This window comes from Lepisosteus platostomus, chromosome 9, assembly GCF_059453375.1.
Source record: "Lepisosteus platostomus isolate fLepPlt1 chromosome 9, fLepPlt1.hap1, whole genome shotgun sequence".
Taxonomy (NCBI): Eukaryota; Metazoa; Chordata; class Actinopteri; order Semionotiformes; family Lepisosteidae; genus Lepisosteus; species Lepisosteus platostomus.
In genome coordinates this window covers 2,608,814-2,633,282 of record NC_142619.1, presented here as the reverse complement: position 1 = coordinate 2,633,282, position 24,469 = coordinate 2,608,814, and the positions used below count along the sequence as shown (strand labels likewise).

The following is a 24,469-nucleotide window of genomic DNA, read 5'->3' as shown; positions in this document are numbered from 1 at the left end:
TTGCTTTTTATGAAATTAATCTTACAGACTTAGCAACTCAGAATTCCGACTTAGCAACTCAGAATTCCGAATTTAGATGTTTCAAAGCGATTCATTTAATCTACAGCAATGGAAGCCCATTTCCGCCAGGGAGGAAAAAACAAACGCGCTATGCTATCTCAGAATTGCGACTTAGCAAGTCAGAATTGCGACTTAGCATCTCAGAATTGCGACTTAGCATCTCAGAATTGCGACTTAGCATCTCAGAATTGCGACTTCGAAATAGCCGTATTCCATTGTCTGTCCTTTTGTTATTGTAACGGATTCAGGTTCAGGGGATTGTGCCCTCGCCGCTCCCACCCTAGTTCGTGCCTCCCTGCACTGGCTCGAACCTCTTGCCAGCTGAGCTAAAGAAGACCTTCTTTTTTAAGTAAAAAAGGACATACAATGGAAATACGTAAAAAGTATGTTTCAGCTTTTATAATTGTGAATTCTTCTGGATGTGAAGTGCCTATTTCTGTATCTTATTTCATATTCTGTCTACGTAAATAAAAACTATTTTAAAAAGCCCACCGTGCACTATTCCATCCGGGTACTATGGAAGCCTCACTGGCGGAAATGGGATTCTATAAAAATTAGTGTAATTAATTTGATTTTTATCAGGGCACTGTACAGGACAAGTCTTCAGGCTTATAGATCCTATGATCCTGTACGATTCATGAAAATAGTGTAACGGAACGGCCGACATCCAGGTTGCACGATCTGGTTGCAGTACACCACCCTCCCCTGCGCATAACAGGGATGCTGGCGGCAGGGGTTAAAGAAAGTGTTCTTAAAGAAAGTGAGCCAGTGCAGCGAGGCACGAACTAGGGTGGGAGCGGCGAGGGCACAAGCCCTAGAACCCGAATCCGTTACAATAACAAAAGGACAGACAATGAAATATGGCTATTTCGAAGTCGAGATATAAAGTCGGAATTCTGAGATACTCCCTGGCGGAAACGAGCTTCCATCATTTTTACTTTGCGAAACAGTGAAACGGAATGAAGGGTGAACGACCGACTTTCAACCCCCATCCGATTCCATCTGCAGCTCCAGTGTCACAGTGAGGCGAGAGCCTCTCCAGCGGGGCTCCGCCGCCCCGAAATTCTCGCCTCCGCGGAGGGAAAGAGCGCACCGCACCGACCGCAAGAGACAAGGACTCATCCCTCGAAAAATGCAGAAAAAAGGCACCCAGGCGGAGAAGCCAAGCGACTTCCCAATTAAAACTGAACACCCCGACTTCATACCCAGTGGCTTCGAGCGGGTGTCGGTGTCTCGTCGTCTCGTCAGTAACGGGGAGAGAGAGAGGCGGCAGTGCGTGTCGGGTGCTGCCTGATTACTGGTCGTGAACTGAGACCCGTCTGTGTGGAAGAACCAGGCGTCTCTGAACTGGATCCGGTCAGCTGTGGCCTGATCAGCTGCTCATTCCGAAACTGAAAGTAAGCGGACACCTCCCCCGGGGGGCGAGTTTAACCCTTCACTAGTAAACTCTTCAGCACTAAACTCTGTACTGTCCCTCTCTTCAATATTAAACCCTTCACTAGTAAACTCTTCAGCACTAAACTCTGTACTGTCCCTCTCTTCAATATTAAACCCTTCACTAGTAAACTCTTCAGCACTAAACCCTGTACTGTCCCTCTCTTCAATATTAAACCCTTCACTAGTAAACTCTTCAGCACTAAACTCTGTACTGTCCCTCTCTTCAATATTAAACCCTTCACTAGTAAACTCTTCAGCACTAAACTCTGTACTGTCCCTCTCTTCAATATTAAACCCTTCACTAGTAAACTCTTCAGCACTAAACTCTGTACTGTCCCTCTCTTCAATATTAAACCCTTCACTAGTAAACTCTTCAGCACTAAACTCTGTACTGTCCCTCTCTTCAATATTAAACCCTTCACTAGTAAACTCTTCAGCACTAAACCCTGTACTGTCCCTCTCTTCAATATTAAACCCTTCACCAGTAAAATCTCCAGTACTAAACTCTGTACTGTCCCTCTCTTCAATATTAAACCCTTCACTAGTAAACTCTTCAGCACTAAACTCTGTACTGTCCCTCTCTTCAATATTAAACCCTTCACTAGTAAACTCTTCAGCACTAAACTCTGTACTGTCCCTCTCTTCAATATTAAACCCTTCACTAGTAAACTCTTCAGCACTAAACTCTGTACTGTCCCTCTCTTCAATATTAAACCCTTCACTAGTAAACTCTTCAGCACTAAACTCTGTACTGTCCCTCTCTTCAATATTAAACCCTTCACTAGTAAACTCTTCAGCACTAAACTCTGTACTGTCCCTCTCTTCAATATTAAACCCTTCACTAGTAAACTCTTCAGCACTAAACTCTGTACTGTCCCTCTCTTCAATATTAAACCCTTCACTAGTAAACTCTTCAGCACTAAACCCTGTACTGTCCCTCTCTTCAATATTAAACCCTTCACTAGTAAACTCTTCAGCACTAAACTCTGTACTGTCCCTCTCTTCTATATTAAACCCTTCACTAGTAAACTCTTCAGCACTAAACTCTGTACTGTCCCTCTCTTCAATATTAAACCCTTCACTAGTAAACTCTTCAGCACTAAACTCTGTACTGTCCCTCTCTTCAATATTAAACCCTTCACTAGTAAACTCTTCAGCACTAAACCCTGTACTGTCCCTCTCTTCAATATTAAACCCTTCACTAGTAAACTCTTCAGCACTAAACTCTGTACTGTCCCTCTCTTCAATATTAAACCCTTCACTAGTAAACTCTTCAGCACTAAACCCTGTACTGTCCCTCTCTTCAATATTAAACCCTTCACTAGTAAACTCTTCAGCACTAAACTCTGTACTGTCCCTCTCTTCAATATTAAACCCTTCACTAGTAAACTCTTCAGCACTAAACTCTGTACTGTCCCTCTCTTCAATATTAAACCCTTCACTAGTAAACTCTTCAGCACTAAACCCTGTACTGTCCCTCTCTTCAATATTAAACCCTTCACTAGTAAACTCTTCAGCACTAAACCCTGTACTGTCCCTCTCTTCAATATTAAACCCTTCACTAGTAAACTCTTCAGCACTAAACACACACCCCAAGAGAGGCTTACACTATGTCTTCCTCTAAATCGAAATCGAAATGGGTTCGAGCCCATTGCAGTGAGGCACGAAGTAGGGGGGGGGAGGCGAGGGCACCAGCCCTAAAACCCGAATCCATTACAGTAACACAAGGACAGACAATGAAATTTGGGCTATTTCGAAGTCGCAATTCTGAGATATAAAGTCGGAATTCTGAGTTACCATAGCGCGTTTTTTTTTTAGTCCCTGGCAGAAACGGGCTTCCATACAGAGCTAATCTACTGGCTCTAGATCCCAAATCTACTGCCAGTCTGAGAGCTTTGATCTCAGCAGTCAAGAGCTCCCTCACCTTGGTTTTTACTGCTCTCGTGTGGTGCGGTGTCTAAGCTGATCGCCTGCATTAAACTCCAATTAAGACCTGCTCTCCGTTCCTGCAGGACAATGAAGTCGTGTTTCAGTGTGGACTGTTTCCCGTCTTGAAGAAAGGCCTTTGACGAATTTGCCTCTTCGAAGAAGGTATGAATGTTTATGTGCCCAGTAAAATCAACGACGTGTCCACAGCCAAACACAATTCAGAAGCTCCAGCTGAGCTTCTTGTTCAGAATCTTCTGGGTCTGTTGAACATGGCGATCGTTTTGGTCATTGTACTGTTTGTTGTTAACCCAATGCTCTGCCCTTTCAAAACTTTTTTCTAATTGATTACTATCCATGAAATTGCTTTCCTGAAGCTTTTGTCTATAAACCTCTATTACTTGCAGAGATGCCTGTTGAAATTTGTTTGTATAGATAGAAACTCTTCGATTTCCCAAATTTGTATTCTGTCCATTTCCACTCTTCCCATAGATAGATTTCGGGGCAGCACCCAGTATAGCCATTTTCAGAAAGCCTTCCACATCATCCTTGCTGATGTATTCTGCCACTGCTTGTCTGAACTCTTTACTGCAGGTTGTTGGGAAGGCTCTGTGTAGATCTCTGGGCACAAGGACAGTGGGCAGATTCCTTCCATGGGAATGCATCTGACTCCTAAATTTATTTTTGTCTGGGGGGTTATTCAGTTGGTATTTCCCATCAGTCCACATGTGAATCAAGCCTTTGACCAGCGGACTTTCAGGATTCTTAAAATAGGCCTCAACGACGCTGTCAACGGCAGGCTGGTGGTCAGCATTCATGAACTTGCCTATTCCGTTCTCATGAAGGTAATTCTGATTATCTTTGTATTTGCCAACCCGACCAGTGTGTTTCTCAAGCTCCTCCTGTGTCTCCTTGACATATTCACCACCTCCCTCAGCCATGAACCAGCCGCCCCCTCGGATGTTCAGAACTCTCTCCTTGCGTTTGATGAGCGGGGCCCACTTTCCTGGATCACTCAGGCTCATCTGGACTGCCTTCTCCCGCAGCCCGGCAGCCACAGAGGAGATGGTGTCTGAAGAAGCAGTCGTCTGCTGGCTGCGAGCGAACGCCACATAAAGGCAGTTGTTCCTCTGTCCGCTCACTTCCACCACCCGGCCGTTGATCAGGGCCTCGTAGTGGCCGTTGGGGCAGCGGTCACTCTTGGGGTGGTAGAGCAGCTCCACGGTGCCCTCTGTGGATTTATTCGGATGCACCACAGTCATCTTGCTGCGCTTTCCTCTACTGTTCTCAGTGTAAATGACCACAGTCTTGCTGCTGCTCTCAGCCAGGAGCTTGGCTTCCAGCAGTGTGGCCAGGCTGTTGCTCTCAGCGCTGTTACTTGGACCATCAGCAGTGCGCTGTGTCATTTTCATAGCATAGGCGGTCACGCCAATCAAGTCCTCTTCTGTGGCATGTCTGTGTGACTCTGGGGCACTGGCGATGTAGCTGGTGTGCAGGCCCGCTTCCAGCTTCTCTCGGGTTCTGCTTGTCTTCAGAGTACTGCTTACCAATTGGCCAATCTTTCCGTTAATCTGTTCTTGGGCGAGACTGACCATGTGGCTGGAGAATTTCTGGTGAACTATCTGAAAAATAGCGTCACCCAGCGCTGAAGAGATCATCTTGGTTATCTCCGTTTTAAAAGAAACCAGATTGGCTTTATCACCACCGGAGAGCCCTTCTTTCTCCACGTTCTTCTTCAACCTTTTCAAAGTTTTCTCGAGTTCCTCACAATATTGGCTGTTGAATTCCCTGCAGAGGTCCATCGCTGAAAGAACTGCGTCTCCACAGAGAACGGCCATGTGAGCAGCCCGGATTAGAGTCAGGACACTGTTCGCTGTCGCATTGTTCCCGTGCTTGGCTTTATTCACGATGTTGTGAATGGAGGTGTTCAGCTGCTGTTGCCAGCCCAGCCCAGAGCAGTGTGACTCAAGCACTGTCCCGCACGCTGTCTGGAAAATGCCCAGTAACTCTCTCCTGTTCTCTTCATCAGCCAGGAGGAGTCCGAGATCTTCATTTTCAGTGATATGTGAGACCACCACACTGTCCACCAGGGGGCCTAGTGGGTCACTGGCTATATTGTTCTCAACTGTTTCGAATACTTTCTCTTGGATGTGATGTCTTATTTGGCCACATATCCGATCAATTGCTATTTCTTCTGCTTTGCTCACACCACACATTATAGTTTGCTGCACAACCTCCTTTCCAGCATACTTTAGTGCATTTTTCAGATTTTCCTTCATGATTCCCGTCATGCCTCCTTTACACTGCCTGGAGATGAACTTGGGCAGGGACTTCAGCTTGTTCAAGCCCCGAACCCCCGCCTTGCAGGCTGACATACCCTTGGAAAGCAGCTTTCCGAGTCCATACCCAACGAGTGACACAGCCAGGGATACTGCTTTGCCAATAATCCAGGAGGTCCAGCTGAACTCGCCTGTCACCATGGCTGTAGTTCCAGTAATGCAGTCTGATATCCCCTCACTAATCAGAGCAGAACCCACAGTAAGCAGGATTCCGGTAGTCGTCAAAATCAGAACAATACCAAGTGCAATCTGTGCCACTCCTAGAAGAAAGACTATCAGTCCTTCCCAGCAGAACCGGGGCTTCTCCTTCACAGAGAAGACCAGCTCCAGGCCCAGCTGGTAGACCCGGTACAGCTCCTCATGGACGTCAGACTCTGGATCCTTCACCAGGGAGAAGATGGAGCTCTCTTCTATAAGAATGTCTCTCTTTTTCTGTTCTATTTCTGTCAGTTTCTCCATTGCTTCTTTGATATTTATGCGAACATTGCTGAGCACCTGAATCCTGACCTGTGTCTGTCTCTGGAATGCAGTGGTGCTCTGTCCAGAGTCTTTCTCAGAGAGTTTCACCAGCTGCAGGGTTGTAAGACACTGCTCTGTAAAGAGCTCCACAGAGTGCAGGGCTTTCTCCAAGTCTTCTTTCGCCCTTCTAAAGTAATCTTGGTCTTGTTTCTTCAAAGTACAGTAGGCACGTTTATAGAGGGCGATGGCAGCCCAGGAGCTGTCCAGCTCTATGGCTTTACTGAAGAGCTCAGAGCTCTCTTCCCACTTTTTCTCATAGAGCAGCTTGTTCCCGAACTTGATGTACTGGTAGATGCTGGAAGAAGGAGACTGGTTGGTTTGGCATTTTTGTTCTGCTTCTTCCATTTTCTCTCTCAGGTCTCTTCTGAGCCGGTCCAGAGCTGACATGTCCGGAGCTGACATTTCCTCTGTCTTGTTCAGCAGCCATATCCCCCAGTACTCATTCAGCACAGCCACCATCACCCTGCGGCTCTCGGACTCGGGGAAGCTGCTGTAGATGTCCTGCAGGTGCTCGCAGTACTCGGAGAAGAGCTCCTCCCGCAGTGAGAGCTCAGGGATGTCATCCTGTAGCACACGAGACACCCGGTCTCTGGCCAGCTGGTTTCGGGCCTCCCTGGCTTGCTGCAGCGTTGGGGCCGATTTCACTGGCTCCTGAAGATGAGCCGAGCAGAGGAGGAGCTGGGCCGATCCAGGGTTGCCCTTCCTCGCCGTGCGGCCGAATGCCTGCAACTCCACTCTGGCGTTTTGTGGGAGGAAAGTGAGAACTACAAACAGCCCTCCAGCCTGATTCACCTCGTCTGTGACCTTGAGGTCTGTGCCTCGGCCAGCCAGGTTAGTGGCCACAATCACATCTCCAGGCCGTAGAGCCTTTTCCGTGATGCTGGAGTTATCCCTGTTGCTGTTGACGTAGAGCTTTAGGTGCTCTTTTCCCTCTTCCTCCTTCAGTTGTTCAGAGAGAGCTCTGTGGATGTCCCCTGCTTGTTTGATTTTCTCACAGATCACTAGTGCAGCCCGTCCTGTTGTGCAGGGGGCAGCAGGGTTAGTCTGCTGCAGAACAGAAGAGCATATCTTCCTCCTCCATTCATCCACATCTTTCTCAATTACTCCCTCCACCTCGTACAGCTTCTTCCCATTGAAGGAGGGAATCCTGCAGGTGGAGAGGCCAGGATAGAGCTTCCTCAGCAGCTCGGTCTCCTCCTGTGTTCCCAGAGTCCCTGTTGTCCCAAAGATCTGGCCTTCATACTTCCTGAAGAAGGCTACATTGGACAGGAAGTTGGTGACGAGGGACATGCAGCTCAGTGTGGTCTGGTGCTTCATCTCCAGGAACTGCTGCAGGCCGTTCCCCCATTTCTTGTTCTTTTCCACAACACCCGTGGAGCCGAAATCCACCGGAAGGACACGGCTGTCCTCCACGATGTACTCCTGGCCCTCCTGTACCTTAAGGGCCAGGAAAGCGTTCTGGACCCACACACTGAGCTTCTTCTCCACCAGCTCTCGCAAGAAGCCTGGGACACAGGTTTTCTGTTCTTGCTTTTCTACCGTCTGGCCAGAAGTGAAGAAGAAGTGGTTTCTAACGTTCTCCTCCACAGCTTCCCAGAGGGGCTCCTCTTTGTCGTACAGCCCACAGCAGAGACCCTCCTCCAGAAGCAAAAAGGAGACCTCAGGTAGATCTTCACCTTCAGAAGTATTGCCGTGGGAGCAGAGACGCAGGATCCCGGTCTTATCCTGGGTATAGGTGGTGAAACGGTATGGGAAGTATTCATGGGCTATCTGGAATATCTGGACCATGTCGTCCTGGGACACAGTCCTTAGCTTTTCTTTAAGGATTCCTATATTTGGATCCTCGGATGATGTCTCAGTGGTCTCAAGTTTGTCATAGCTGCTGGTAAAACCCTTTTGAATCAGACCCTCTTCTTCTGCCATCTGCAGAATGTCAGCTGGTTCCACTGCTTCCACGTCTATGGAGTCAAACAGAGCTCTGTTGAAAGGCAGGACAGGCCCTCGGACCATCGGCCCGTTCTCCGTGGCCACAAAGCCGTGTTGGCTGACGATGCTCCAGATCATGGCCAAGACAATGTTGAGGTGCTGCATGGGAGCCATGTCTGTGGACAGGTAGGTCATTTGCACCCCCTTGTCCAGCAGGAGTGAGTCCACCTCGTCCACGATGGCGCACTGGAACTGCCGTCTGGGCCGAATGTCTTTCATCTCGAAACTCTGGCGCAGGCAGTCTGCCGCAAAGCTGTCTGCTGTGCCGTAGACCACATCGCACTGGTAGCACTCCTTCCTGCTCTTGTCCGTGGTTTTGTCGGTGTTGCTATCGATGGCGATGCCAAACAATCCATAAAACGTCCTCCACTCCTGTGCGTCCCTCTGGGCCAGGATAGGAGAGCTGGATAGGACGTCCACACTCTCCCCTCTCAGTACCCTGTAGGCTGTGAACATGGCCACCACACAGGACTTCCCCTCTCCAGTGCCCAGCTCCAGTAGCTTCCCTGATGCCGACAGAGCCAGCAGACACCAGCTGACCATCTGAGTGACTCTGGGCCACCAGCCCTGGGTCTCATACACAGCTGAGCACAGGACGACCAGGGCTGTCTGCAGCTCCTCCGTGCCCAGACTGTGGCCTGTCAGGCAGCCTCTATTGAAACCATGGAAAGATTTCTTCCAGAATAATAACCTGTCAACTTTCTGTTTGACCATTTCAAAATATGTTTTTTTTTGCTGAGCAGTTTCCTTCAGATAATTTTCAATCTGTTCTTGGACAGAGGTTACAATGTCCCTCACCTTTTTAATTGTGGTCGTCTCTGTCTCTCCCCTCTCCTGAATTTCTTGCAGTACTTCTTCCAGGTTCTTCTCTCCTTTGGTTGTCAGATAGTCCTTCAGAGTGAACAGGAGGTCAGGGCCATGACACCCTACGTCCAGCAGCTGGGTTAGGGTGTAGTTGTGTCTGTCCCTGAAGCTGGGAGACACACGATGCATTTCCACCATTTGTAACACTTTCATGATTGAGATGAGAACACCACCGCGCTGACTCTGTTGTCTGTTGTCTGTTGTACTTTTTTCTTCTCTGAATTTCTTTACCAGACAATAAAAGTCTGGGATCTCTGCTGGTGTCCAAAGTCCTTGCCCTGGACCCTGCTGAAGGAATCTCATGAAAGAAGTCTCCACAGTGCCATAGACAATGTTATCTTGGAAATCTTCATCTAGCACCTCCTCACAGCTCATATTGACCGTGATTCCAAACAGCTGGAAGAAACTAGTCCAGTTCTGGGGTCTGTGGTCCTGTGAGGAGGCAGATCGCAGCACCACACCCACCCTCTCACCCTGTAGGACCTTCAGTGCTGCGTACATGGCCACCACACAGGGGTCGATCTGTAGAGGTATGACAGCATGTGGTCTGTCCGTGCCAGAGACTGCCAGCACACACCAGCTGACCAGTTGAGCCACTGTGGGCCAGTAGCCCTGGGTCTGGAACACAGCTCTGCTCAGGGCTGACAGGACTCTCTCCAGCTCTGCTGCCTCCATCCTGATTCCTTTAAGGGACCCTTTAAAAACACTGTGGAGCAATTTAGCCTCATTCTCATTGTCTTCGATTTCATTTAGATTGTCCTCAAATTCCCTCTGGGTGGCACCCACCACGCCTTTCACTACTTCTGCAGTCGCAGCATCGATGCATCCTGACTCTCGCAGTCGTGAAACATGAGACTCCAGTATCCTATCACCTTCTCTCCGAAGCTTCTCCTCAAAGGTCTTGCGAAATTCAGTATCGGGGTGTTCAGATTCCAGCAAAGAGTCCAGAGAGCAGCCCTCGCTGCCTGTCCAGAAAGGTGAAAGGTCATTCCCTTTCACCAGGTCGGTGATCCTCAGCAGATCCTCGGGGGTTAACGGTTTCTGAACAAGTGTGTCTAACAGTCTGAGCACCTCTGTACAAGTCCAGCGGCCAGTTCCCAGGAGTCCCAGGAGCGAGGCTGTCAGCCTGCAGAAGGCACCTCCTTCAGATGTCTGAACCAGAGCGTCCAGGATCAGCTCCAGACACTTCTCCTCCTCACCCCTCACCTTTCCTGTCACAGCTGTCCCGTTCCTCTCCTCCATGGCTCTGAGCAGCAGCTCCAGGACCTTCAGGAGGAAGAGCTGCTCGGTGGAAATGTCCCCTTGGGTCCACGCCACAGCGATGGAGAGTGTGGTGAGCTGGGTCTCAGTGCAGGTTTCCAGGAGCTGAGTGTAAGTCAAGAACAGGGCCTGTGTGAAGTACAGACACTGTCCCTCTCCCTCTCTCACCACCCTGACCAGTGTCTCCACTATGAGCTGTAGTTGGTCAGCAGCAGTCTCCAGCGAGCCATCCTCACTGGTATCCAGCACTATCATGCACAGCTCTGTGATCAGGACCTGGGTGTGAAGCAGGGTGTCTTCTAGTGGGGTGTGGTCGACCCAGTCATCAAACAGCAGCTCCTGGAGACTGAGGGACAGAGAGAGGACCTGCTGGGGGGACAGTTTCCTGAGATCGATCTCGGCCTCAGGGATTCCAAGTTGTCTGGACAGGATGTTCAGTAGCCCTTTGTCTGAATCTGAATCACCAGCGTTCAGGGTTTCTCGCCGTCCCTGAAACACCTCTCTCACCACTTGACCATGACGTTGCTGGATCTCCTCTGCTCTCCTCCGTCTCTCCTGAGCACACCTCCTGGCCGTCTCCTCTCGAGTTCCCTCTAGCCTTCTCCTCACCATCTGTTTCTTTTCCTCCTCCCACTGTCTCTCTTTCTCTGCATGCTTTCTTCTCTCCTCTGCCATCTTTCTCCTCTCCTCTGCATGCTTTCTTCTCTCCTCTGCCATATTTGTCCTCTCCTCCTGCTCCCTCATTTCCTTGTCTCTCTCCTTGTCTCTCAAGTACCTTTCATAACACCTTCCACACTTGCCTGATTTAAGCCAGTCATCTATTTCTGCATGTGGACTATCAGGTAATAATTGACCATACGCCTTGAAAACAGAGTCAAGTAGTTTGTAGCCATAATACATATCTGTTTGACATGTGGAACAAAGTGAAGATGTATGGCCTCCCATTTTGTGAGCTGGTCTGTGACTGGTTGAGTTTTAGCTGGGAAGGAGGGGCAGCACCTGGAAGACACAAGCAGCAAGGGCAAGATTCAAAACGGAAATCACCCATCATGTTTTAATGAATTCATGCTGTTTAAATTGACTTTGTATTGTTCACTTAAGAATAACAGAACAGTCAAGCTCCCTCCTGAAGTATTTAAGCTGTTATTGAGAATAGAGATTCAGAATATTTAACATGCGCAGTCCCATTTGACTTTTATTGGGGTGTTGACTTTTAACTGTTGATTTTTTAAGCTGCTTGCATTCAGTAAAGTAAAAATGACATCATATTTGCTTCATGCGTTGCTTGAATAACCTCATAAATGACATGACATACGCAAAGAGCAAGTATTCTGTGGATGAGCAGCGCAGACTCACTGTGATAATGCATCTCACCCAGGCCTCTGTTTCACTATTGGTCTGTTTGGCATCCTGTTGTCTCACCCTTTTCATTGAAAACTGTGAGAGGGCTTCCCGAAACGCTACCATCAGCAGTGTCTGCTTTCATGTCCACTCTCGCGCGGTCTTTTTAAAAACGACCCACCCCGCCGCGTCAGAGTTTAGCAGGGGGTCTGTGAGAAAGGTGTGGTTTGTCACAGAAGTAGTGCTTTGGGTGGATGTTCAGCGCAGGCCTGGTTATTAATGCAGCTTACATTCAAATGACTCCTCTAACCCCGCTTAATTTGCTTATAAATATCTTAGGTTTCTAAAGCCACTATGTCTAATATATATATATTTTTGATTATCTTAAATAAGCTCTTACTCTTAAGAAAATGTAAACATATGTATACTATATTGACTTTTTTATTATTTTTTTGTATCAGTCTTAAATATTCACTTTCCCGTCACAATAGCATAATAGCTACACTCCAGTACATGAACACTGCACTGAGAGAGAGAGGGGTTCATACAGACACACTGACTGGACACTCCAGTACATGAACACTGCACTGAGAGAGAGAGGGGTTCATACAGACACACTGACTGGACACTCCAGTACATGAACACTGCACTGAGAGAGAGAGGGGTTCATACAGACACACTGACTGGACACTCCAGTACATGAACACTGCACTGAGAGAGAGAGGGGTTCATACAGACACACTGACTGGACACTCCAGTACATTAACACTGCACTGAGAGAGAGGGGTTAATACACACACACTGACTGGACATTCCAGTACATTAACACTGCACTGAGAGAGAGAGGGGTTCATACAGACACACTGACTGGACACTCCAGTACATTAACACTGCACTGAGAGAGAGAGGGATTAATACACACACACTGACTGGACACTCCAGTACATTAACACTGCACTGAGAGAGAGAGGGGTTCATACAGACACACTGACTGGACACTCCAGTACATTAACACTGCACTGAGAGAGAGAGGGGTTAATACAGACACTGACCGGACACTCCAGTACATTAACACTGCACTGAGAGAGAGGGGTTCATACAGACACACTGACTGGACACTCCAGTACATTAACACTGCACTGAGAGAGAGAGGGGTTCATACAGACACACTGACTGGACACTCCAGTACATTAACACTGCACTGAGAGAGAGAGGGGTTCATACAGACACACTGACTGGACACTCCAGTACATTAACACTGCACTGAGAGAGAGAGGGGTTCATACAGACACACTGACTGGACACTCCAGTACATTAACACTGCACTGAGAGAGAGGGGTTCATACACACACACTGACTGGACACTCCAGTACATTAACACTGCACTGAGAGAGAGAGGGGTTCATACAGACACACTGACTGGACACTCCAGTACATTAACACTGCACTGAGAGAGAGAGGGGTTAATACAGACACACTGACTGGACACTCCAGTACATTAACACTGCACTGAGAGAGAGAGGGGTTCATACAGACACACTGACTGGACACTCCAGTACATTAACACTGCACTGAGAGAGAGAGGGGTTCATACAGACACACTGACTGGACACTCCAGTACATTAACACTGCACTGAGAGAGAGAGGGGTTCATACAGACACACTGACTGGACACTCCAGTACTTTAACACTGCACTGAGGGAGAGAGGGGTTAATACACACAAACTGACTGGATACTACAGGACTGTGTGTCACTGACGTCCAAAGGGACTAACCGTGGGGAGCAGGAGAGCGGAAAAGACCCATATGCGTAGCGGCGAGACGGGAAAAAGGCCCGGGCTCATAGTGCAAAGAGTTCAGGAATGCCGTATAGAAACCTATGCCCTCAGGGAGCGGACGTGGGGCGCCCTGGTGCTAGGCGGGTCTCAGGACATCCGAACGTCAAAGCTGAGCCCGGACAGAGTGCAAGACCCGGAAATATATAGCCCAAGGGAAAGAGAGGGACAGGAAGGACAGCAGACCGGAAACTAGGGACAGGACAGAGAAGGAGCGCCCTCTGGCTGCAGAGGGCGTGACAGTACCCCAACCTTCATGGGCGGCTCCCGACACCCATACAAATAAATAAGCTGCCCAGCACTGGGGGGAGGAAAAACCTAATTTAACTGAAAGGAAACCTCCGGGAATCCACGGCTGAGAGCTACCCCTTCCTCCGGGGTATAAACCTTTATTGGGAGGAGGAAGGGGGGGGTAGAGAAGAGCTCCAGAGACTTAAAACAAAAAAAGTACACAAGCACAAACACAAACAAACAAAAACCTGGGAAAGACCAGGGAGACAAACCACAAAAGACAGATAGGAACCAAAGTTCCGAGACACAGAGAGCAGGGGGGACCAAAAAGGAGGGGAAACCAGGAAGAAAAAAAATCAAAACAAAAGGCAAAAAACAAGAAAAAAAACACAAAAACCCCGGGGAAAAATACCGCAGACTGGGCAAATGGCACGTACACATTCTAACGCTGATATCAGAGTGGACAACCTGAGGAAAGCCAGACCCAAGTCCGCTCACAGACACAGATGCCCGGAGTGATATCCAGCGAAAAGAATGGAGGAACGGCAGAAAGCTTACCATTCTATCACTGATATCGGAGAGAGCATGACCAGGAAGAGCCAGGCACGAGAACCCGCTCCAGACACAGAAGCTCGGAGTGATATCCAGTAATAAGGATAGGCAAGCCAGCTCAACATTCAATCACTGATATCGGAGTGATCTACCCGAGGAAAGCCAGGTGCAGGACCCGCTCACAGGCACGGAAGATCGGAGTGATATCCAGTGATAAGAATAGAGGAACTGAAAAAAAAAACAGCCCAGAGAACAAGAAAAAAAAACTGCGGCAAGACAAAAAAAAACACCGCTCGCGGGGTCAGTAGGTGGCTCAGCATTCTGTCACTGACGTCCAAAGGGACTAACCGTGGGGAGCAGGAGAGCGGAAAAGACCCATATGCGTAGCGGCGAGACAGGAAAAAGGCCCGGGCTCATAGTGCAAAGAGTTCAGGAATGCCGTATAGAAACCTATGCCCTCAGGGAGCGGACGTGGGGCGCCCTGGTGCTAGGCGGGTCTCAGGACATCCGAACGTCAAAGCTGAGCCCGGACAGAGTGCAAGACCCGGAAATATATAGCCCAAGGGAAAGAGAGGGACAGGAAGGACAGCAGACCGGAAACTAGGGACAGGACAGAGAAGGAGCGCCCTCTGGCTGCAGAGGGCGTGACACTGTGGTTCTCCCAGTGCTGTTGCAGTTCACACAAGACAACAGAACCTCCCTTCGTGTATGAGCTAATAATTGTAAACATTTTTAAAAACCCCGATAACGTCTCTATTGCTTTTTATGAAATTAATCTTACAGACTTAGCAACTCAGAATTCCGACTTAGCAACTCAGAATTCCGAATTTAGATGTTTCAAAGCGATTCATTTAATCTACAGCAATGGAAGCCCATTTCCGCCAGGGAGGAAAAAACAAACGCGCTATGCTATCTCAGAATTGCGACTTAGCATCTCAGAATTGCGACTTAGCATCTCAGAATTGCGACTTAGCATCTCACATTTGTGACTTCGAAATAGCCGTATTCCATTGTCTGTCCTTTTGTTATTGTAACGGATTCAGGTTCAGGGGATTGTGCCCTCGCCGCTCCCACCCTAGTTCGTGCCTCCCTGCACTGGCTCGAACCTCTTGCCAGCTGAGCTAAAGAAGACCTTCTTTTTTAAGTAAAAAAGGACATACAATGGAAATACGTAAAAAGTATGTTTCAGCTTTTATAATTGTGAATTCTTCTGGATGTGAAGTGCCTATTTCTGTATCTTATTTCATATTCTGTCTACGTAAATAAAAACTATTTTAAAAAGCCCACCGTGCACTATTCCATCCGGGTACTATGGAAGCCTCACTGGCGGAAATGGGATTCTATAAAAATTAGTGTAATTAATTTGATTTTTATCAGGGCACTGTACAGGACAAGTCTTCAGGCTTATAGATCCTATGATCCTGTACGATTCATGAAAATAGTGTAACGGAACGGCCGACATCCAGGTTGCACGATCTGGTTGCAGTACACCACCCTCCCCTGCGCATAACAGGGATGCTGGCGGCAGGGGTTAAAGAAAGTGTTCTTAAAGAAAGTGAGCCAGTGCAGCGAGGCACGAACTAGGGTGGGAGCGGCGAGGGCACAAGCCCTAGAACCCGAATCCGTTACAATAACAAAAGGACAGACAATGAAATATGGCTATTTCGAAGTCGAGATATAAAGTCGGAATTCTGAGATACTCCCTGGCGGAAACGAGCTTCCATAATTTTTACTTTGCGAAACAGTGAAACGGAATGAAGGGTGAACGACCGACTTTCAACCCCCATCCGATTCCATCTGCAGCTCCAGTGTCACAGTGAGGCGAGAGCCTCTCCAGCGGGGCTCCGCCGCCCCGAAATTCTCGCCTCCGCGGAGGGAAAGAGCGCACCGCACCGACCGCAAGAGACAAGGACTCATCCCTCGAAAAATGCAGAAAAAAGGCACCCAGGCGGAGAAGCCAAGCGACTTCCCAATTAAAACTGAACACCCCGACTTCATACCCAGCGGCTTCGAGCGGGTGTCGGTGTGTCGTCGTCTCGTCAGTAACGGGGAGAGAGAGAGGCGGCAGTGCGTGTCGGGTGCTGCCTGATTACTGGTCGTGAACTGAGACCCGTCTGTGTGGAAGAACCAGGCGTCTCTGAACTGGATCCGGTCAGCTGTGGCCTGATCAGCTGCTCATTCCGAAACTGAAAGTAAGCGGACACCTCCCCCGGGGGGCGAGTTTAACCCTTCACTAGTAAACTCTTCAGCACTGAACTCTGTACTGTCCCTCTCTTCAATATTAAACCCTTCACTAGTAAACTCTTCAGCACTGAACTCTGTACTGTCCCTCTCTTCAATATTAAACCCTTCACTAGTAAACTCTTCAGCACTAAACTCTGTACTGTCCCTCTCTTCAATATTAAACCCTTCACTAGTAAACTCTTCAGCACTAAACTCTGTACTGTCCCTCTCTTCAATATTAAACCCTTCACTAGTAAACTCTTCAGCACTAAACTCTGTACTGTCCCTCTCTTCAATATTAAACCCTTCACTAGTAAACTCTTCAGCACTAAACCCTGTACTGTCCCTCTCTTCAATATTAAACCCTTCACTAGTAAACTCTTCAGCACTAAACCCTGTACTGTCCCTCTCTTCAATATTAAACCCTTCACTAGTAAACTCTTCAGCACTAAACTCTGTACTGTCCCTCTCTTCAATATTAAACCCTTCACTAGTAAACTCTTCAGCACTAAACTCTGTACTGTCCCTCTCTTCAATATTAAACCCTTCACTAGTAAACTCTTCAGCACTAAACTCTGTACTGTCCCTCTCTTCAATATTAAACCCTTCACTAGTAAACTCTTCAGCACTAAACTCTGTACTGTCCCTCTCTTCAATATTAAACCCTTCACTAGTAAACTCTTCAGCACTAAACCCTGTACTGTCCCTCTCTTCAATATTAAACCCTTCACTAGTAAACTCTTCAGCACTGAACTCTGTACTGTCCCTCTCTTCAATATTAAACCCTTCACTAGTAAACTCTTCAGCACTAAACTCTGTACTGTCCCTCTCTTCAATATTAAACCCTTCACTAGTAAACTCTTCAGCACTAAACTCTGTACTGTCCCTCTCTTCAATATTAAACCCTTCACTAGTAAACTCTTCAGCACTAAACCCTGTACTGTCCCTCTCTTCAATATTAAACCCTTCACTAGTAAACTCTTCAGCACTAAACCCTGTACTGTCTGACTCTTCAATATTAAACCCTTCACTAGTAAACTCTTCAGCACTAAACACACACCCCAAGAGAGGCTTACACTATGTCTTCCTCTAAATCGAAATCGAAATGGGTTCGAGCCCATTGCAGTGAGGCACGAAGTAGGGGGGGGGAGGCGAGGGCACCAGCCCTAAAACCCGAATCCATTACAGTAACACAAGGACAGACAATGAAATTTGGGCTATTTCGAAGTCGCAATTCTGAGATATAAAGTCGGAATTCTGAGTTACCATAGCGCGTTTTTTTTTTACTCCCTGGCAGAAACGGGCTTCCATACGGAGCTAATCTACTGGCTCTAGATCCCAAATCTACTGCCAGTCTGAGAGCTTTGATCTCAGCAGTCAAGACCTCCCTCACCTTGGTTTTTACTGCTCTCGTGTGGTGCGGTGTCTAAGCTGATCGCCTGGATTAAACTCCAATTAAGACCTGCTCTCCGTTCCTGCAGGACAATGAAGTCGTGTTTCAGTGTGGACTGTTTCCCGTCTTGAAGAAAGGCCTTTGACGAATTTGCCTCTTCGAAGAAGGTATGAATGTTTATGTGCCCAGTAAAATCAACGACGTGTCCACAGCCAAACACAATTCAGAAGCTCCAGCTGAGCTTCTTGTTCAGAATCTTCTGGGTCTGTTGAACATGGCGATCGTTTTGGTCATTGTACTGTTTGTTGTTAACCCAATGCTCTGCCCTTTCAAAACTTTTTTCTAATTGATTACTATCCATGAAATTGCTTTCCTGAAGCTTTTGTCTATAAACCTCTATTACTTGCAGAGATGCCTGTTGAAATTTGTTTGTATAGATAGAAACTCTTTGATTTCCCAAATTTGTATTCTGTCCATTTCCACTCTTCCCATAGATAGAATTCGGGGCAGCACCCAGTATAGCCATTTTCAGAAAGCCTTCCACATCATCCTTGCTGATGTATTCTGCCACTGCTTGTCTGAACTCTTTACTGCAGGTTGTTGGGAAGGCTCTGTGTAGATCTCTGGGCACAAGGACAGTGGGCAGATTCCTTCCATGGGAATGCATCTGACTCCTAAATTTATTTTTGTCTGGGGGGTTATTCAGTTGGTATTTCCCATCAGTCCACATGTGAATCAAGCCTTTGACCAGCGGACTTTCAGGATTCTTAAAATAGGCCTCAACGACGCTGTCAACGGCAGGCTGGTGGTCGGCATTCATGAACTTGCCTATTCCGTTCTCATGAAGGTAATTCTGATTATCTTTGTATTTGCCAACCCGACCAGTGTGTTTCTCAAGCTCCTCCTGTGTCTCCTTGACATATTCACCACCTCCCTCAGCCATGAACCAGCCGCCCCCTCGGATGTTCAGAACTCTCTCCTTGCGTTTGATGAGCGGGGCCCACTTTCCTGGATCACTCAGGCTCATCTGGACTGCCTTCTCCCGCAGCCCGGCAGCCACAGAGGAGATGGTGTCTGAAGAAGCAGTCGTCTGCTGGCTGCGAGCGAACGCCACATAAAGGCAGTTGTTCCTCTGTCCGCTCACTTCCACCACCCGGCCGTTGATCAGGGCCTCGTAGTGGCCGTTGGGGCAGCGGTCACTCTTGGGGTGGTAGAGCAGCTCCACGGTGCCCTCTGTGGATTTATTCGGATGCACCACAGTCATCTTGCTGCGCTTTCCTCTACTGTTCTCAGTGTAAATGACCACAGTCTTGCTGCTGCTCTCAGCCAGGAGCTTGGCTTCCAGCAGTGTGGCCAGGCTGTTGCTCTCAGCGCTGTTACTTGGACCATCAGCAGTGCGCTGTGTCATTTTCATAGCATAGGCGGTCACGCCAATCAAGTCCTCTTCTGTGGCATGTCTGTGTGACTCTGGGGCACTGGCGATGTAGCTGGTGTGCAGGCCCGCTTCCAGCTTCTCTCGGGTTCTGCTTGTCTTCAGAGTACTGCTTACCAATTGGCCAATCTTTCCGTTAATCTGTTCTTGGGCGAGACTGACCATGTGGCTGGAGAATTTCTGGTGAACTATCTGAAAAATAGCGTCACCCAGCGCTGAAGAGATCATCTTGGTTATCTCCGTTTTAAAAGAAGCCAGATTGGCTTCATCACCATCGGAGAGCCCTTCTTTCTCCACGTTCTTCTTCAACCTTTTCAAAGTTTTCTCGAGTTCCTCACAATATTGGCTGTTGAATTCCCTGCAGAGGTCCATCGCTGAAAGAACTGCGTCTCCACAGAGAACGGCCATGTGAGCAGCCCGGATTAGAGTCAGGACACTGTTCGCTGTCGCATTGTTCCCGTGCTTGGCTTTATTCACGATGTTGTGAATGGAGGTGTTCAGCTGCTGTTGCCAGCCCAGCCCAGAGCAGTGTGACTCAAGCACTGTCCCGCACGCTGTCTGGAAAATGCCCAGTAACTCTCTCCTGTTCTCTTCATCAGCCAGGAGGAGTCCGAGATCTTCATTTTCAGTGATATGTGAGACCACCACACTGTCCACCAGGGGGCCTAGTGGGTCACTGGCTATATTGTTCTCAACTGTTTCGAATACTTTCTCTTGGATGTGATGTCTTATTTGGCCACATATCCGATCAATTGCTATTTCTTCTGCTTTGCTCACACCACACATTATAGTTTGCTGCACAACCTCCTTTCCAGCATACTTCAGTGCATTTTTCAGATTTTCCTTCATGATTCCCGTCATGCCTCCTTTACACTGCCTGGAGATGAACTTGGGCAGGGACTTCAGCTTGTTCAAGCTCCGAACCCCCGCCTTGCAGGCTGACATACCCTTGGAAAGCAGCTTTCCGAGTCCATACCCAACGAGTGACACAGCCAGGGATACTGCTTTGCCAATAATCCAGGAGGTCCAGCTGAACTCGCCTGTCACCATGGCTGTAGTTCCAGTAATGCAGTCTGATATCCCCTCACTAATCAGAGCAGAACCCACAGTAAGCAGGATTCCGGTAGTCGTCAAAATCAGAACAATACCAAGTGCAATCTGTGCCACTCCTAGAAGAAAGACTATCAGTCCTTCCCAGCAGAACCGGGGCTTCTCCTTCACAGAGAAGACCAGCTCCAGGCCCAGCTGGTAGACCCGGTACAGCTCCTCATGGACGTCAGACTCTGGATCCTTCACCAGGGAGAAGATGGAGCTCTCTTCTATAAGAATGTCTCTCTTTTTCTGTTCTATTTCTGTCAGTTTCTCCATTGCTTCTTTGATATTTATGCGAACATTGCTGAGCACCTGAATCCTGACCTGTGTCTGTCTCTGGAATGCAGTGGTGCTCTGTCCAGAGTCTTTCTCAGAGAGTTTCACCAGCTGCAGGGTTGTAAGACACTGCTCTGTAAAGAGCTCCACAGAGTGCAGGGCTTTCTCCAAGTCTTCTTTCGCCCTTCTAAAGTAATCTTGGTCTTGTTTCTTCAAAGTACAGTAGGCACGTTTATAGAGGGCGATGGCAGCCCAGGAGCTGTCCAGCTCTATGGCTTTACTGAAGAGCTCAGAGCTCTCTTCCCACTTTTTCTCATAGAGCAGCTTGTTCCCGAACTTGATGTACTGGTAGATGCTGGAAGAAGGAGACTGGTTGGTTTGGCATTTTTGTTCTGCTTCTTTCATTTTCTCTCTCAGGTCTCGTCTGAGCCGGTCCAGAGCTGACATGTCCGGAGCTGACATTTCCTCTGTCTTGTTCAGCAGCCATATCCCCCAGTACTCATTCAGCACAGCCACCATCACCCTGCGGCTCTCGGACTCGGGGAAGCTGCTGTAGATGTCCTGCAGGTGCTTGCAGTACTCGGAGAAGAGCTCCTCCCGCAGTGAGAGCTCAGGGATGTCATCCTGTAGCACACGAGACACCCGGTCTCTGGCCAGCTGGTTTCGGGCCTCCCTGGCTTGCTGCAGCGTTGGGGCCGATTTCACTGGCTCCTGAAGATGAGCCGAGCAGAGGAGGAGCTGGGCCGATCCAGGGTCGCCCTTCCTCGCCGTGCGGCCGAATGCCTGCAACTCCACTCTGGCGTTTTGTGGGAGGAAAGTGAGAACTACAAACAGCCCTCCAGCCTCATTCACCTCGTCTGTGACTTTGAGGTCTGTGCCTCGGCCAGCCAGGTTAGTGGCCACAATCACATCTCCAGGCCGAAGAGCCTTGTCCGTGATGCTGGAGTTATCCGTGTTGCTGTTGACGTAGAGCTTTAGGTGCTCTTTTCCCTCTTCCTCCTTCAGTTGTTCAGAGAGAGCTCTGTGGATGTCCTCTGCTTGTTTGATTGTCTCACAGATCACTAGTGCAGCCCGTCCTGCTGTGCAGGGGGCGGCAGGCTTAGTCTGCTGCAGAACAGAAGAGCATATCTTCCTCCTCCATTCATCCACATCTTTCTCAATTACTCCCTCCACCTCGTACAGCTTCTTCCCATTGAAGGGGGGAATCCTGCAGGTGGAGAGGCCAGGATAGAGCTTCCTCAGCAGCTCGGTCTCCTCCTGTGTTCCCAGAGTCCCTGTTGTCCCAAAGATCTGGCCTTCATACTTCCTGAAGAAGGCTACATTGGACAGGAAGTTGGTGACGAGGGACATGCAGCTCAGTGTGGTCTGGTGCTTCATCTCCAGGAACTGCTGCAGGCCGTTCCCCCATTTCTTGTTCTTTTCCACAACACCCGTGGAGCCGAAATCCACCGGAAGGACACGGCTGTCCTCCACGATGTACTCCTGGCCCTCCTGTACCTTAAGGGCCAGGAAAGCGTTCTGGACCCACACACTGAGCTTCTTCTCCACTAGCTCTCGCAAGAAGCTTGGGACACAGGTTTTCTGTTCTTGCTTTTCTACCGTCTGGCCAGAAGTGAAGAACAAGTGGTTTCTAACGTTCTCCTCCACAGCTTCCCAGAGGGGCTCCTCTTTGTCGTACAGCCCACAGCAGAGACCCTCCTCCAGAAGCAAAAAGGAGACCTCAGGTAGATCTTCACCTTCAGAAGTATTGCCGTGGGAGCAGAGACACAGGATCCCGGTCTTATCCTGGGTATAGGTGGTGAAACGGTATGGGAAGTATTCATGGGCTATCTGGAATATCTGGACCATGTCGTCCTGGGACACAGTCCTTAGCTTTTCTTTAAGGATTCCTATATTTGGATCCTCGGATGATGTCTCAGTGGTCTCAAGTTTGTCATAGCTGCTGGTAAAACCCTTTTGAATCAGACCCTCTTCTTCTGCCATCTGCAGAATGGCAGCTGGTTCCACTCCTTCCATGTCTATGGAGTCAAACAGAGCTCTGTTGAAAGGCAGGACAGGCCCTCGGACCATCGGCCCGTTCTCCGTGGCCACAAAGCCGTGTTGGCTGACGATGCTCCAGATCATGGCCAAGACAATGTTGAGGTGCTGCATGGGAGCCATGTCTGTGGACAGGTAGGTCATTTGCACCCCCTTGTCCAGCAGGAGTGAGTCCACCTCGTCCACGATGGCGCACTGGAACTGCCGTCTGGGCCGAATGTCTTTCGTCTCGAAACTCTGGCGCAGGCAGTCTGCCGCAAAGCTGTCTGCTGTGCCGTAGACCACATCGCACTGGTAGCACTCCTTCCTGCTCTTGTCCGTGGTTTTGTCGGTGTTGCTATCGATGGCGATGCCAAACAATCCATAAAACGTCCTCCACTCCTGTGCGTCCCTCTGGGCCAGGATAGGAGAGCTGGACAGGACGTCCACACTCCCCCCTCTCAGTACCCTGTAGGCTGTGAACATGGCCACCACACAGGACTTCCCCTCTCCAGTGCCCAGCTCCAGTAGCTTCCCTGATGCCGACAGAGCCAGCAGACACCAGCTGACCATCTGAGTGACTCTGGGCCACCAGCCCTGGGTCTCATACACAGCTGAGCACAGGACGACCAGGGCTGTCTGCAGCTCCTCCGTGCCCAGAATGTGGCCTGTCAGGCAGCCTCTATTGAAACCATGGAAAGATTTCTTCCAGAATAATTTTTTCAACCTGTCAACTTTCTGTTTGAACATTTCAAAATATGTTTTTTTTTGCTGAGCAGTTTCCTTCAGAGAATTTTTAATCTGTTCTTGGACAGAGGTTACAATGTCCCTCACCTTTTTAATTGTGGTCGTCTCTGTCTCTCCCCTCTCCTGAATTTCTTGCAGTACTTCTTCCAGGTTCTTCTCTTCTTTGGTTGTCAGATAGTCCTTCAGAGTGAACAGGAGGTCAGGGCCATGACACCCTATGTCCAGCAGCTGGGTTAGGGTGTAGTCGTGTCTGTCCCTGAAGCTGGGAGACACACGATGCATTTCCACCATTTGTAACACTTTCATGATTGAGATGAGAACACCACCGCGCTGACTCTCTCTGCTGAGGACAGTTTTGCTCTCAGTCTTGGTGTTCCTCTCATTTGGTTCACAAAAGTCATCACTGAATTCAAAGGCTATGTCTCTCTTATTCTGAGCATTAGCAGCATTATTTGCTTTACTGAACTGAGAGCTTAAATTTACATTTCTGTTGTCATTATCATATTGACTGTGAATTTTTACATCAGCTATGCCTGTTGTACATTTTTCTTCTCTGAATTTCTTTACCAGACAATAAAAGAAGTCTGTGATCTCTGCTGGTGTCCAAAGTCCTTGTCTCACCAGGTCAAGGAGTTTCCAGAGACACGTTTTCCAGTCCTCCCCAGGACAGAAGGTTATTGCATAGGTAGTCAGTAGGTCAAAACACTGTCTAGCTATCAGTGTGGAGTGCTGTTTGTCTTCCAGGTTACAGACAGAAATCATGACAGTTTCCAGAAACCTCAGGACATATATCTCGTCCTTTGTAATTTCCCTGTGTGACAGTTCTAGGCAGACTCCAGTAAGCCTTTCTTTACTTGTGCTTGAGCTGCAGCTGTGATCCAGGACTGAGAAAGTGTGGAAGACAGTCATAATGAGATTTAAGTTTGGAGTTTTTCTCTCT

The 24,469-nt window shown here is 48.6% G+C and overlaps 2 protein-coding genes and 1 long non-coding RNA gene across 3 annotated transcripts in view; all 3 read right to left on the bottom strand.

Moving 5' to 3' along the window:
- LOC148654365 (uncharacterized) overlaps window positions 1–24,469 on the bottom strand; it is a 140,445-nt gene that overhangs the window by 109,281 nt on the left and 6,695 nt on the right. The gene's annotated exons all lie outside the window — the stretch shown is intronic.
- LOC148654367 (uncharacterized) lies at window positions 2,312–11,583 on the bottom strand. Its single transcript, XM_088646586.1, is given in 2 exon segments — window positions 2,312–3,705; window positions 3,708–11,583. Coding segments are annotated over 2 exon segments (7,719 nt in total). The 5' UTR covers window positions 11,337–11,583; the 3' UTR covers window positions 2,312–3,615.
- Window positions 17,845–24,040, bottom strand: LOC148654366 (uncharacterized). Its single transcript, XM_088646421.1, has one exon. The coding sequence runs from the start codon at window positions 23,833–23,835 to the stop codon at window positions 18,190–18,192; it is 5,646 nt and encodes a 1,881-aa protein (XP_088502547.1). The 5' UTR covers window positions 23,836–24,040; the 3' UTR covers window positions 17,845–18,189.

Bases quoted from the DNA above. Each gene is read 5' to 3' on its own strand.
- LOC148654366 (XM_088646421.1), bottom strand. From the start codon at position 23,835: ATGAAAGTGTTACAAATGGTGGAAATGCATCGTGTGTCTCCCAGCTTC.